The sequence below is a fragment of the Tetranychus urticae genome, chromosome 2 (genome assembly GCF_039701765.1).
Source record: "Tetranychus urticae isolate SD_2017Ah chromosome 2, NJAU_TeUrti_SD_1.0, whole genome shotgun sequence".
NCBI lineage: Eukaryota > Metazoa > Arthropoda > Arachnida > Trombidiformes > Tetranychidae > Tetranychus > Tetranychus urticae.
The window spans coordinates 8,453,758-8,469,329 of record NC_142959.1 but is presented as its reverse complement, the minus strand read 5'-3'; the positions used below and the strand labels follow the sequence as shown (position 1 = coordinate 8,469,329).

Genomic DNA, 15,572 nt, shown 5'->3' with positions numbered 1-15,572 from the left:
TTCATGGTGAATCAGTAAATATCAAGTTTTGCTCAGATGTGTTTAGAATTATCTGCTATCTTAGTGTTTTGAATAAATAACTCTCAAGTCAATAAACTCTTAATAATCCCCTCTTTCCATAAGTTTTTAATAAATAAGTAATTTTCGATATTTCCAATTGTTAATTCGGTTGTTCATAAGAAATACATTTATTCATGGATAAGAAATATCAAAACATTCATGCAGCCAAGAAAACCTAGCAACCGGCGGTTGCTGTTTACCATAGAAACTTCTTCACGTTGTTTTTCTATTGCGTTTGGCGACTGTTAATTTTTTAGTTTTGTCAATTTCGGTTTTATTACAGTTTTGCGCCCTTTGTCAAGGGAAATGTTGTCTAAATTAAGCCTTTACCGGTCTAAGGAATCCCTGCGTGTTTTAAATATACTTCTTAAATGTGAGAACAGTCATTTATTTGGTAAAGCTCATCACCGACATGCTTCTGCATTTGCAAAGATTTATCAACTTGACAGATCGTCTACAAACTTGGTATCCACTGTCAATACACGGAATAATCTGTTGTACACAAATACAACTAATAATCTAACTCTTAGCAAAAGAAATTATTGTGATGACAGCAAAAAAGGTGATGGTGATGATGGCGTCAATCCAGAGAATGAACCTTTGTCCATCAAAGAAGAAGAAGAACATGATCTTATCATGTCTGGGATTTCTAACACATTAGCCACTATGACCGTTCCAGAATATTGGCCTAATATACCTGTTATAGCTATTACTGGAAGACCAGTATTTCCAAAATTTTTAAAAGTTATTGATGTTTCTAATCCATCATTAATATCGCTCATCAAACGTAAAGTTAAGCTTAACCAACCTTACGCTGGTTTGTTTTTGAAAAAGAGTGAAGATGATACAGAGGATGTTGCTAAAACTTTAGATGATGTATACCCTATTGGAACGTTTGTTCAAATTTTGGAAATTCAAGATGTAGGTGATAAATTGAAAGTCGTGGTTCAATCTCATCGGAGGGTAAAATTAGTGAAACAGTTACCCGAAGATTTTGATGCTTCGAATGACAAGTTGAAAAAAAAGAAATTGAAGAAAAAAGACGAATCAGCTGATATTGAAGCAGAAAATCTTGTTAATCAAGAGACCGTTCCACCAATTACCTCGAATGAACCAAGGCCTGTTCTCATGGCACAAGTTGATAATGTGAACCACGAACAGTTTGAAATGACCAAACAAGTTAAAGCGATCACTCAAGAGATTGTCAAAACCATACTAGATATAATGTCAGTTAATCCTTTATATCGTGAATCGGTATTACAAATGCTGCAAGCTGGACCCAGAGTTGTTGATAATCCTGTCTATCTTTCTGATCTTGGTGCTGCTTTATCTGGTGCCAAAGGTCCTGAACTTCAAGCAGTTTTAGAGGAACAAAATATTCCTAAAAGGCTTGAATTATCCTTAACACTACTCAAAAAAGAATTTGAAATGTCGAAACTTCAACAAGAAATTGGAAAAGAAGTTGAAGATAAAGTGAAACAACAACATCGTCGTTATTTATTGCATGAACAGCTAAAAGTAATAAAAAAAGAACTGGGACTGGTAAAAGACGACAAAGATGCTATTGAAGAGAAGTTCAAGGCTCGATTGAAAGACCTGATTGTTCCTAAGCATGTTATGGATGTTATCGAAGAAGAAATGAACAAATTAGCCTTTTTAGATAATCACTCATCTGAATTTAGTGTCACTCGAAATTATTTAGATTGGTTGACTAATCTTCCTTGGGGTAAGAGTAGCGAAGAAAATTTAGATTTAGAAAGAGCCAAAAAAGTTTTAGAGGAAGATCATTATGGAATGGAAGAAGTTAAAAAACGAATTCTTGAATTTATTGCTGTTAGTCAATTGAGAGGTAAAACTCAGGGTAAAATTTTGTGTTTCCATGGTCCACCTGGAGTCGGTAAAACAAGTATAGCCAAGTCTATCGCCCGTGCTCTAAATCGAGAGGTTAGTATTTCATTCACTTAAATAATTCACTTACGAATATTTTTTAAAATTTCCATGTTTAATGCAGTATTTCAGGTTCAGTGTTGGTGGTATGACTGATGTTGCCGAAATTAAAGGACATAGACGAACTTATGTTGGAGCTATGCCCGGAAAATTGATTCAATGTCTGAAAAAAACTAAATCAGAGAATCCTTTAGTGCTAATTGATGAAATTGACAAAATTGGCAGAGGATATCAAGGTGACCCATCTTCAGCTCTTCTTGAGATCTTGGACCCAGAACAGAATGTTAACTTTTTAGATCATTATTTGGACGTAACGGTTGATTTATCGAAAGTGTTATTTATTTGCACTGCAAATGTGCTTGATACAATACCAGAGCCTCTAAAAGATAGAATGGAAGTTATTGAAGTTTCAGGTTATGTTGCTGAGGAAAAAGTGGCAATTGCAGAGGTAAGCGGCACTTCCATTCTTTATTTAATTCCTTAAACTCATGGCTCTTGTTTTCTTTCAGCAATATTTGATTCCTCAAGCACGAGAAATGGCCGGAGTTAACGAGGATATTGCTAAAATTCCGAAGGATGTTTTACAAACTTTAATAAAAGCATATTGTCGCGAGAGTGGAGTTAGAAACTTGCAGAAACACATAGAAAAGGTTTTTATATTTCTATTTTTTACAAGAATATTATTCAACAATATCTAATATAAATATTTAAAACACATTTCATACTTTAGATTATGCGAAAAGCTGCCTTCAAGATAGTCAACAAAGAAGCTGAGAAAGTCAGTATAAATGTCGAAAATTTGCAAGATTTTGTCGGAAAGCCAATTTTCACGCAAGATCGAATGTATGAGCGAGCTCCTGTTGGAGTTACGATGGGCTTAGCTTGGTCTGCAATGGGAGGATCAGTTTTATTTATTGAAACAACTTTGTACAAACCAATATTGGAAGCAGAAAAGGACGGTGAAGCAGAGGTCGGCTCAATGAAATTGACAGGTCGTCTTGGTGATGTTATGAAAGAAAGTGCTGACATTGCTTATTCTGTGGCGAAAGCGTTCCTTTCAAAAGTAGACAGCAATAACGATTTCTTGGAAAAAGCTCATATTCATTTGCATGTTCCGGACGGAGCGACTCCTAAGGATGGTCCAAGCGCAGGATGTACTATGATCACAGCTCTTCTCTCTTTGGCTTTAAATAAACCAGTACGGAATAATCTAGCAATGACTGGTGAAGTATCACTCACTGGTAAAGTCTTACCAGTTGGTGGAATCCGAGAGAAAACAATTGCTGCCAAACGTGCCAACGTCACTTGTTTAATCTTGCCTCAAGAAAATCGTAAAGATTTTGATGAGTTACCTGATTTTATAAAAAGTAATCTAGATGTTCATTTTGTTGATAATTATAAACAAGTTTTTGATATCGCTTTTTCTCATAACTTAGAAGATTGATTCCGAATAAATGTAATCAAATCACTATTTTGTATGAAAGGAAGAGTTCATAGTTTAAAACTAATTCACCAAATTAAATAAATTCACTTCAATTGCGTACAAATCAAACACAATTTATTAACTCAGAAGATTATTCAAGCCTTTCAAATCCTGAATACTCAGGTTCTTTTAGGATCACCTTAGATTTCAACTGGAACAAGTCTTAGACTATTGTAGGATTAGCTTTCTTAACCGGAATTAGTTCACCACAAAACCACAAGAATGTTGTTGGTTAAGTCTTAGACTAATAAACTGGACAGGTATAGCGTACTAAAGCTGGACAGGCACGAGTCAGGAAGCTTAGAAGGTAAAACCAAATTCTAACCAAAATAAGCTTAGTGTGGAACAGTATAGCTCTGAAACCAATATCAGGATAACTACCAATAGTTCACTAGCTTTTAACTCTAGAATCATAGACTTAGTCTTTTACTACCAGATTGTTGAACTTTGGACAGGCTATCTTGGACAAACTTAGAAAGCACTTCAGCACTATCAATTGTAAAGATGGAAAACAGGATTTTCACGATGCTTTACAGGGGCAAGAACGATAATTAGACTTAGTCTTAGAAGATATGGATACTTTTGGTTATAATTAGAAAAGGAAATTTATTGAATAGAAAGTACTGTATTTTACTTATATTTTAAATGTGTATCACTTGTTTTAAACATCGATTCTGACTTGATTTAGGATAGAAAACGAACATAATTAATTAATGAAAACTTCTGGTATTTATACCAATTATATCGGAAGGAAACCCGATTTCTTAAACAAAGGAAAAGGAAAAAGAATTTATCAATTTAGACAAATTTAGACAATTGTCGAAAGATGTCTTAGACAGAAAAATAGAAAAATGAAGAAAGACAAAAGACTTAGTCTTTTGATTACAAAATTGGTGAGAAACAAAAAATGAAAAATGTGTAATGCACAAGGGATTCTAATCTTAGTTTAAAACTTTTAACTCTTAATAATCAACCTTGTGATAAATGATTAAATGATTTAATTTGGTTTTGGGTAACTCTACCCTTCACATCCTCGGACCCTTGATCAAGAACCCAGAATTGAATTAAATCATTTTACTCCTCATTCCATCCATCTAATTCTTGTAGCATTCTTGAGGCGGCGGCTGAGCCATCATCCGGTTTTTTATTTCTCATATCTTCCCAAACTGTTTGAAACTTTTCATTGGGGTCCATAACTTTTTGATTCTTTGAGGCATTCTCAGATTCAGATGATTCTGCACTCCTCTTTGCTTTAAGCATCTCTACAATTTTCTTGTTTCTTGATTGCTACTAACACAGCTAAACACTCTTTTTCAGACACAGAGTAACTCTGTTGGTGTTTTGCTAACTTCTGTGAAAAGAAGTATAACGGCTTCCAATGCTTGACTTTGTCTATTGGAACATCATTGATTGATTCAAATTCACTTGGAATTTCTTGATGAGGGTCTGCTTGAAGCAAAATTCCTCCCACTGCTACATCACTTGCATCAACTGTGATCTTCTTTTTCAATTCAGGGTCGAAATGCACTAGCATCGTTTCCTCGATTAAGGCACTTTTCAATTCATCTAACGCTTGATGATCTTGCTTTAGCATCTTGAATTTTCTTTCCTTGGAAATCAACTTATACAACGGCGCAGCCAGAGTTGAATAGTTCTTTATATACCTTGAAAAATAGTTGTAACAACCCATTATCGATTGAAGTTGCTTCACACTCGTAGGGTACGGCAATTTTTTCAATGCAGCAACTTTGTTAGGGTCAGGTCGAATCCCATCTCCATTGACAAGATGTCCTAACAACACTAATTCGGTAACTCCAAACTGACATTTATCAGTCTTAATTTTCAGATTCCAGTCTCTAAGTCGATCGAGCACTAATCTTGTGTTACACAATAACTCTGACCAACTTTTTCCCATAACTGGAATATCGTCAAAATACCCCAAACATTCGGTATAATTTAAACCATTCAGGACTGTGTTCATAAGTCGCTGAAACTCGAAAGGTGCACAAGCTAGGCCCATAGGCAACCTTTTGTATTGGTATTTACCATCAGGCGTCAAAAACACTGTTTTACCTCGTTCACTTGGAGGGATTTCAATTTGAAAATAGCCTTGGTAAAGGTCAAACATGTTAAAGAACTTAGTTCCTCTGATTGCTTCCAAACAATCATCAATTCTTGGCATCGGGTGAAATATCACATTAGTTAATCTGTTGACGGCTCTCAAATCATTTAATAGTCTGAAACTTCCATCTGGTTTACCAATCAACATCGCAGGAGATCCTCCAGGAGCATTACTCTTCTCGACTATGTCATGCTTAATCAATTCGGCAATTATCTTTTGAAACTCACGTCGTTTCTCAATTGTGCATGGATAGGGTTGTTGATGAGGAATCTTCTGATCGCCAATATCAATCTTAATTGGCCATTTCTGCCAAGGAACTAATCCCATATCAGACTTAGTCTTACTGAAAACTTCTTGAAACTCCATAAGAACAATTAACAATTCGTTTCGTCTTTCAGTATTCAATTTAGGATCCATCCTTTTCATAAGTCTTTCAGCTAATTGAAGTTCAGGTTGTTCAATTTGCAAATAAATCGGCATTACATTCTCGAATTCCGGTGTCTTAGACATTTCTTGAATATAATGAAGTCGGTCCACCTCCACTTGTGGAAATTGAAAGTTTGATTTTAATTCTTCATCCATCCAGGGTGAATACGGCAAACTATCAAGTAACAATTGTTCGGCTGTTTTGACACTAATTGTGTTAACAGAGGGTATCTCAGGCACATTAAGCAATCCCCAGGATTCTTCAGCGGTGCAAAATCTAAAAGCGACTTCAGGGCTTAGCCATCCGCTTTCAGCACTTTCTCGTAAATTCACTTGGTATCTACCTCCATGATTTACCATTCCAACAAAATATACGTCGGCGAATCGATTACCTAAGACCATCACGGGTTCCAAATCTTTCATTACCTGGAACTTGATTATCCTTGTCTTAGACATTTTCGGATGCTTCAAAATAGCATAAGCGGCTCCTTCAACTGTTTGGTAGGCATCGGCAATTATACCCCGAACTGAAACATTCGACTTCATAATGAAGGCTTTCATTTTCTGGGCAAATTGATAATCAATACAACTCGTACAAGCGCCAGTATCCAGTAACACATCACCTACTTTAAATATTTCCCTCGTTGGGTAACATAAAGTCATTCTGACTGTCGGAAAGTTTCTTGGTGACGGATCAATTTTGGTGATCAATTCAACTTCTTGATTACCATCGGATTCATTCATCATGAATAAATAATCTTTAGCTGGTGCTCTCGCCATGTATGCATTGATAATATTAGTTTCTCTAACCAAATTAGCTGATTCTTTAGCCTGTGGCTGATTCGAATTTTGTTGACTCTGGCTTTGACCAAACGTTGGTGCATTAGCCATCCTTAACTGAGCTGGTTGAAACCGTTCAGTTCGACCTTCATTCTTGTTAGAATTAGGATTTTCACTGGTCTTAGACCTTCTGGGTTGACGGCATTCTCTCGATGAATGACCCAAATTATTACAATTGTAACACCTGAAAGGTGTTTTTCCCGTACGATTTGATGAGGATGCTGATGCTCCACTAGATCCACTAGCATTAACATTAACGGCAGCATGCTTACGGTCATCTCCTCGTTTCTCATTCTTATCCTTGTTGGATTCCTTACGCTCAGAGCGTTTTCTCAACTCAATATTATACTCGTTGACCAATGCGGCAGTTAGATCTTGTATATCGTGAACTGATTTGGACCTAAATAATGAGTCTTTGACTTCTGCTGGCAATCTTATCAATACATCTTGTATGAACTCTTGAGGTGAAGGTTCACCTTTGACTTTAATTACCATCGTTTCCAACTTTCTAATAAATTCAGCAGGGTGTGAATCAAAATTCCACTTACATTGATGAAACTCAGAGGTAGCTTGTGAAATTACCGCTGGATTTCTCAGCTTGTCTTCCAATGCAGCAATGTATGACTCGCTGGTGTGCTTTTCTTTATCTAATATCTTAGCGTAGGGCAAGAAATCATACGCCATAGCTTTCTGCAAAACATACAACTTATCATCATCATGACAGCGTTCCAAAGATAGAATCCTCTTAATTGTCTGTAACCATTGCCAAGGATCCATCGCGTCTTGAGTGTAGACAGGAAGCTTAGGTAGCTTCGGTTTGCATTTCGCAAAAGTTTTAGGTTCAGCCTTAGCTTTCTCCTCAACTTTTTCTGTTCTAGGAACTGTTGTTTGAATTGTTTGATTAACTGGTAAAACCGGTGAAACTACGGTTTCATTTAAAGCACGAGGTTCATCATCACTATCTGCATCATCAGGATGTTCATTTTCATCTGCATCTTCAATCTGTTGTCTTGTCACAGTAGCATTATTGCCTAAGGCAGGAGGACTTTGAGAATGTTGAGAGTTATCAGGCAAAGTTCTGTTCAAGATGTCTTGTACATCAATACCAGGGTTGATAACTTGGCGGGTAACAATTAATTCAGCAGGCTTAGCCCATTTCTTAACCATAGATTCGAGTAATCTTTTCGCAGGAGATGCTATCGGCAATTTTCTAATTGAGACGTCACTAGTCAGCATCATCGTTGTAGGTTCGAAACCCATTTTCTTGATTATCTCTCGAATATCGTTTTCAGTTACGCCTTGAGCTCTCAATTCTTTTATCCAGTCAGGAAAACTTGTCTTTCTCGTTAGAGCGTTAAAACATGTCTCACCAACCATTTCATCGGTTGCATCAAATACACTTTCGAGGGCAAACATAGTTTGTATTGAATCGTAGAACTTTTCTTTCACAATTTCATCGTTGTCAATGAATCGCACATTCCAATTCTTTAGATAAAGTTTCATTTCAATAACGTCCATGTTTTTGATAAAATATTTCGGTGTTGGCATAGTTTGTGTTTGTGTTGTTGATGTCTTAGACGTATTAGCACTTTTATCACTTGGATCATTCTGATCATTCTGTTCATCGTTGGTTTTATCACCTTCAGTTACCATAAAACAATAGTCAATTTCATAACAGGAATTCAATAATGGCAATCCTGCCGAGGTCGCCAATTGAAAGGAAGAGTTCATAGTTTAAAACTAATTCACCAAATTAAATAAATTCACTTCAATTGCGTACAAATCAAACACAATTTATTAACTCAGAAGATTATTCAAGCCTTTCAAATCCTGAATACTCAGGTTCTTTTAGGATCACCTTAGATTTCAACTGGAACAAGTCTTAGACTATTGTAGGATTAGCTTTCTTAACCGGAATTAGTTCACCACAAAACCACAAGAATGTTGTTGGTTAAGTCTTAGACTAATAAACTGGACAGGTATAGCGTACTAAAGCTGGACAGGCACGAGTCAGGAAGCTTAGAAGGTAAAACCAAATTCTAACCAAAATAAGCTTAGTGTGGAACAGTATAGCTCTGAAACCAATATCAGGATAACTACCAATAGTTCACTAGCTTTTAACTCTAGAATCATAGACTTAGTCTTTTACTACCAGATTGTTGAACTTTGGACAGGCTATCTTGGACAAACTTAGAAAGCACTTCAGCACTATCAATTGTAAAGATGGAAAACAGGATTTTCACGATGCTTTACAGGGGCAAGAACGATAATTAGACTTAGTCTTAGAAGATATGGATACTTTTGGTTATAATTAGAAAAGGAAATTTATTGAATAGAAAGTACTGTATTTTACTTATATTTTAAATGTGTATCACTTGTTTTAAACATCGATTCTGACTTGATTTAGGATAGAAAACGAACATAATTAATTAATGAAAACTTCTGGTATTTATACCAATTATATCGGAAGGAAACCCGATTTCTTAAACAAAGGAAAAGGAAAAAGAATTTATCAATTTAGACAAATTTAGACAATTGTCGAAAGATGTCTTAGACAGAAAAATAGAAAAATGAAGAAAGACAAAAGACTTAGTCTTTTGATTACAAAATTGGTGAGAAACAAAAAATGAAAAATGTGTAATGCACAAGGGATTCTAATCTTAGTTTAAAACTTTTAACTCTTAATAATCAACCTTGTGATAAATGATTAAATGATTTAATTTGGTTTTGGGTAACTCTACCCTTCATGTAAATTATGTCCCAATCTAACTAAAAAATCGAATTTGATAAATTTATAGTATTTAAATACAATTAAACTTATTGTAGTCGTCCTAAAGTTTTCATCCAGAATAAATTTTATCATTTTTATTGCATTTAGATCACTACACGAAATAAAACCTGAAGCTCACTATCTTTTTTGTCACCAATTCAAGGTAATCATGAGTTAAAACAGAGAATTAAGTTTTGTAGATCGATTTATATCTTACAATTGTTAGTTAGTTGAATCTATTTATGATTAATCATCAATAAAAACATTGAATGATTTTATTCAATCAAATAAAAACAACTCATAAGCGCCATCTGTGAGATAAAACTCTTTATTTTATTATGTTGCTAAAGTGATTATCTGTTTAGGTCTAAAGGTCGGTTGAACTTATTCATTCCTATTTTTTCCCTTTTTATTCATTCCTTTATATTCGTTCGCACTTATTATTCAGTTCACTGTCCCTATTCAATTAATTAAATATGTTACGATACAGCTTACTTCGTTCAGTTAACAGTGGATCCTTTAAAACCTCTGTTTCATCCAACCTTCCGTCATCTTTTGCAGCTGGAAATGTTTCAAGCCGTCAACAACGGTCTGCATCAACATCAGGACCAGGAAGTAATATTGTCCTGGTTGATGGTGTTCGGACACCTTTCGCAGTTTCATTCACTGATTATAAAAATATGATGGGATATGAATTACAGAAGCATGCAGTCTTGTGAGTTTAAATGTTTATATTTCATGAAAATATTTCCGTCAAAATCCCAAATTTCTCCTTTTATTTTCTTTCAAGTTTCAATACTAAAACATTCTTTCGCCGTTCTTTCTACTCAATAGGTCTTTGATAAGGAAAACTGGCATAAATAAAGAAGAAGTCCAATACATTGTTTGTGGCTGTGTTATAGCTGAGCCCAAAACTTGCAATGTTGCTCGAGAAGTTGTTTTAACTGGTGGCTTACCTTTGAACATACCTGCTCATACAGTTACTCAAGCTTGTATATCTGCTAATCAAGCTATTACCACAGGTAATAATAGATGAAAAGTGCAGTGAACGCAATTTGTACTGGATTGACATTAATCTTGTTTTTAATATTTCTTAGCTATTGGTTACATAAATAGTGGTATTGTAGATGTTGCCATAGCCGGTGGTGTTGAATATTTGACAGATGTTCCCATCAGATACAGTCGGGAAATGAGACAGTTAATGTTGGCTGCTAACAAAGTCAAGAAGCCGGCTCAATACCTATCTTTGCTTTCGAAGTTTAAACTGAAATACTTAGCACCTGAGGTAAGAATAGTCAAAATGGTAGTTTGAAATGTCATCTTACTTATCCTATTTATTTTCATTTAAGCTACCCGCAATCGCTGAATTTACTACTAATGAGGTTATGGGACACTCCGGTGATCGTTTAGCTGCTGCATTTAAGGTAACTCGCCAAGAACAAGATGAATTTGCGTTTAGATCACACTCTTCTGCTGATAAAGCTCAAAAAGCTGGTTTCTTAGACGATGTTGTGCCAATCAACGTAGCAAAAGGTCGCGTTGAGAAAGATAACGGAATCAGAGTATCAAGTCTCCAAGATATGGCTAAGCTAAAACCAGCCTTTATCAAACCACACGGAACTGTTACCGCAGCCAACTCGTCATTTTTGGTTAGTCAATAATATTTCATGTATTTCAAATTATTCTTCGACTAAAACTTTATCTTTATTGCAGACTGATGGAGCTTCTGCTTGTCTAATTATGACTGAGGCCAAGGCTAAGAAACTAGGACTCAAACCAAAGGCATACTTGAGACATGCTGTTTATACCTCGCAAGACCCAAAAGATCAACTTCTCCTTGGGTAATTAGTTTTATATCTTTATGGATTTTTAGTACAATTTTTTTGAACTTTTCTTTTGTCTCTCTTTCAGACCAGCTTACTCAATTCCTAAAGTCTTGGAAAAATCTGGACTCAGCCTTAAGGATATCGATGTCTTTGAACTTCATGAAGCTTTTGCTGGACAAGTTTTAGCTAACCTGAAAGCTATGGACAGTGACTTTTTCGCTCGTAATTACTTAGGAAGATCTGAAAAAGTAGGAGCAATTCCAATGGATAAGCTCAATAACTGGGGAGGTTCATTATCCCTTGGCCATCCTTTTGGTGCAACTGGTGTACGATTAGTAACAATGGCTGCAAATAGATTAATTAAGGAAGGAGGCAAATATGGAGTTGTTGCTGCTTGTGCAGCTGGAGGACTGGTAAGATAATCTCGTTTTCACGGTTTGCTCAGTTAAAATGAATAATTTTAACCTTTTATCATTTTTTTCTCTACAGGGCCATGGAATGCTTATTGAACGTTATCCTAACTAATCGTGATAAATTGAGAAATTTCTAAAAATTTTTCTATACCTGCAAAAAATCGATTCTTTATAAAAGAAGTTTCTATATTTTTACAAATTATTCACCTAAATACATCCATAAATTGTTCAAATAATAACTTGTTTGTCAATTCTTTCTCTCAAATAAGTTTTTATTGAGTTTGTTCTAGGTTCTCATAAACTGTTGAGTAATGCCTGTTCAGAGTCTAGAGTCTCTTCCTTGGACTTTGAATTTTAATCATTCTCGACAACTTGAACCCAACCGATAAAATACTTTGAAAGAGCAAATCTTTGATGATGCTGATTGTCAAAATTACGAAGATAAAAATTATCATTTCATTACCAAGAAATAAATAAATATGATAGCAATAAATTATTGCTGAAACAGTTATTTTCTAAGCTAATGACTTGAAATTTTGATTGGTAGGTAAATGAACACAAAATGTTGCAAAATTGATTGCAATTTGGATATGAAAGAAGTAGCGAGTAATTTAAAAATTGCGATGATTAAATGTTCCGATACAGCTTTAGTAAATTTTGAAATGGTAGAATCTACATGAATTAAGAAAGATAAATATGAATTAGACTTATTCGTGTATTTGTCCTCTAATCAACAGGACTTCAGGTAAATCTAAGATACTAAAATTTAGACTAAAATGACTTTGTAGGCTTCAGGCTGACCAAATCAGACTGATTAAAATTCTGGGTAAACAATTTCACTAAACTGTAGCACAACTGTAATTACTAATTACTGTGTGATTGAATCAGCAGCATCTATCGTTTGAAACATAAACCAATAAATATATGAATTGAACATATGGATGAAACATTAAGATAGTCACATGGTTACCATTCAAAGTTTCATCACATGTTAGTTTTATGACAATTATTGCTTGACCTTGTAATATAATTGTACGTTATGATTGTCGGGCCATTCAGAAGGATACTTGAAAGCTCATCAAAACTGCTAAAAGCTAATTTTTGTGTAAAAACGGAAAACATCATTGACGAGCTTAAAAGCAGCTATGATAGTCTTACTCTTGATGATTTTGCCAAAACACTGAGAAGTCTAAGCTGTTTCGATGATGTCGATAAAACAAATGTTGCAGACTTTATTACACATTTTGAATCCACATCTAGATTTGATGAGCTTGTCGCCTCGCCTGTGCATGCTGCCTCCATCCTACAAAGTGCATTAACATTGGAGATTTGCCCTGAAAAACTCATCAATTCAGTAATTCAAGAAGACTTCATCATAAAATTTCCAGGTAATTTTGAGTTTTTAATTGATATAACTTTTGACTAACCCTTCTTACGTCCTTACCTTCCAGATGATCAATGGCAACTTAAAGCGTTACTTGCTGTGAAGGATACCTTAGCGATTGAATATCATGACAAGTACGGTGAAAGGATTAGGCAACTGGATGAACTGATCAAAGCCAAAAAGTCATTTAAACGATGGTCAATGGAACAGCTTCTACCCATGAAACCAATTGATCAAAGCTATTCTCAAAAGCTGTCAGTTTTAATTTACCTCGCTTGTAGAGAGTATTATCCAAAACAAACAATTTCTCGCCATATTCTTTCATTTTGTGTTTCTCCTGAGATTATCATCTGTAATACGAGATTCAATCCAATCATGACGGACAAGGAAATTGAAGTCGCACCCAATGTAGTCAAAGATGCAACCATTATTCGTCGATTCAAAGATAATAATAACAAAGAGTTTATTAGTGATCTCAAGCTAAGAAATAGATTGCTGGAAAAAATGGGTTTCAAAATATTTACAACAGAACCATTGCGAATCAACAGGAAAAGTACTTTCAATTATTTCAGAAAATCGCTTCCCATTAAAGTTGATGGTTGAACTGATCAATATTGTATTTAGTTTTTAGACATTTTATGGTCAAAAGAAGATGTTTATATGTTTAAATTATGTATTATAACTTTATTGAGAAGGTTTTATTTTTTCAACCAAAAGAATTCATTACATGTAAAAATGTAGATTTTTCACTTGAAAAGGTAATTTGCATAATATAAATATTGAATTAAGATGAAAATGTATTTAAATAGTTGTTAACAAACAATCTTATTAGAAAATTCAATGGCAATTTGAATCAGTTGACTCATTTGTCCTAATTCATCTTCATTTTGCTTGTTTACTAATATTTGAGCTTAAAAAAAGAGCTTAAGCTAAAATTTATGCTCTGATTAACTGTTTTTGTCTGTTAACAATTGTTTAAATGCATTGAATAAATAATTGCTTGTTGTGCAATGTGATTAATAATTATATAAGAAAAAATAAATCAATTATAATTAAATGATTTCATACGTTTTTTTGGTAACAAACCAAAATTTGAACCAGAAAATGAAATAAAAAATGAGATTGTGAATATTTTTGTATAAAATATTAATCTTGATCATCAACCGATCCATGATTGGGTTTATCAAGGTTTTTATGTTGATAAAAGACTAAACTTAACCGGTTCGGTTGAAGTCTGTTTGGATGTCGAAGTGGCGTTGTTGAGTGCATCTCGTGCTTTGCACATTCAATCAAGATTGAACCATGTTCCAGAGCAATTCCAACACCTCCCATCCTAGGATCAAGACATGAATCTTCATTATCCGATTCAAACTGGTAAATGTAACCTTTATGGTTTGGATCCTTCAACTGGTTCTCAGCAGGGAAACGAAGAACGGGTTTATTTTGCGTCGAAAAGATTGATACACTTTTACCATTGGTTGACCTGGGACCAGCTGAAGATGACCCTTTGTTGTCTGTATTCCGTTTCTCCGGAAATGATCGTCTTAACGTTTTCTTTTTCAATCGCTGGCATTTCCGTCGAGACAAAAGAGGTGTGCTTCGAAGTCGCTTGAGAACAGGAAATTTGGTCAATATTTGCAATCCATTGGCTTTAGCCCTTCCCTTCAGGTCAACAAGGTAACAAGGTAAAACATGATATTGGCTTTCCTTGTTACCAGTTGATAGCCATTGATTAATTGGATTACGAAGAAGGTTAACAACAGCAGTTATATCATTTTGAACATTGTGATTATCTCGATGGTTGTGAGCAACAAAATCAAGGCAAGCAGTAACAGATGAAAATGGCCTTTCAGGATCCAATCCAATCCTACACGATGAACCTTCACCCGATTTAATCAGTTGACTAAAAGCCTCTGGGATCAGCTTTTTACATGTTTGACCAACATGAGAAGCCATTTTATTCAATTGATATTCCAATTCTGGTTCCTAATAACAATCAAAATAGACATTGATTAATTAGTAAAATGTACACTCAAGGATTTACTGGTAATCTTTCAAAACAAAAGCTGAAGGTTGCTTTCAATAATCAATAAACTATTGAGTTTTTAGCTGAACAAGAAGCAAAAGCAGCGCAGAAAAAAAAACAATTAAACGAAATGCGATTAATTTTCCAATGAATCTTTTGTTCATTCAATGATTGAAAAGATAATCAATTGAGTGTAAAACTGAATCTCAATTTCGTTGTAATCACTTTTTGCTTGCAAAACCCAAATAATAAACAAATGTGAAAATTTAGTATTG

At 34.7% G+C, this 15,572-nt stretch overlaps 4 protein-coding genes across 4 annotated transcripts in view; 3 read left to right on the top strand and 1 right to left on the bottom strand.

Annotated features, from left to right (window-relative positions):
- Positions 1-255: 255 nt before the first annotated feature.
- LOC107367969 (lon protease homolog, mitochondrial) lies at positions 256-3,543 on the top strand. The gene is made up of 4 exons (XM_015935743.3): positions 256-2,004; positions 2,072-2,455; positions 2,517-2,657; positions 2,738-3,543. Exons 1-4 carry the CDS (start codon positions 367-369, stop codon positions 3,449-3,451), a joined length of 2,877 nt encoding a protein of 958 aa, XP_015791229.1. The 5' UTR covers positions 256-366; the 3' UTR covers positions 3,452-3,543.
- Positions 3,544-10,074: 6,531 nt separating this feature from the next.
- On the top strand, positions 10,075-12,406 carry Mtpbeta (mitochondrial trifunctional protein beta subunit). The gene is made up of 7 exons (XM_015935753.3): positions 10,075-10,363; positions 10,483-10,670; positions 10,746-10,933; positions 10,998-11,297; positions 11,362-11,489; positions 11,560-11,887; positions 11,964-12,406. The coding sequence occupies exons 1-7, from the start codon at positions 10,125-10,127 to the stop codon at positions 11,997-11,999; spliced, it is 1,407 nt and encodes a 468-aa protein (XP_015791239.1). The 5' UTR covers positions 10,075-10,124; the 3' UTR covers positions 12,000-12,406.
- Positions 12,407-12,859: 453 nt separating this feature from the next.
- Positions 12,860-14,328, top strand: LOC107367909 (uncharacterized). The gene is made up of 2 exons (XM_015935661.3): positions 12,860-13,275; positions 13,339-14,328. The coding sequence occupies exons 1-2, from the start codon at positions 12,927-12,929 to the stop codon at positions 13,872-13,874; spliced, it is 885 nt and encodes a 294-aa protein (XP_015791147.2). The 5' UTR covers positions 12,860-12,926; the 3' UTR covers positions 13,875-14,328.
- LOC107367910 (methylcytosine dioxygenase TET1-like) overlaps positions 13,943-15,572 on the bottom strand; it is a 33,357-nt gene continuing 31,727 nt past the window's right edge. Inside the window, exon 2 of the mRNA XM_089267123.1 lies at positions 13,943-15,257. Within this exon, the coding sequence (XP_089123249.1) occupies positions 14,418-15,257 (840 nt within the window). The 3' untranslated portion in view covers positions 13,943-14,417. The remainder of the gene's footprint in view (positions 15,258-15,572) is intronic.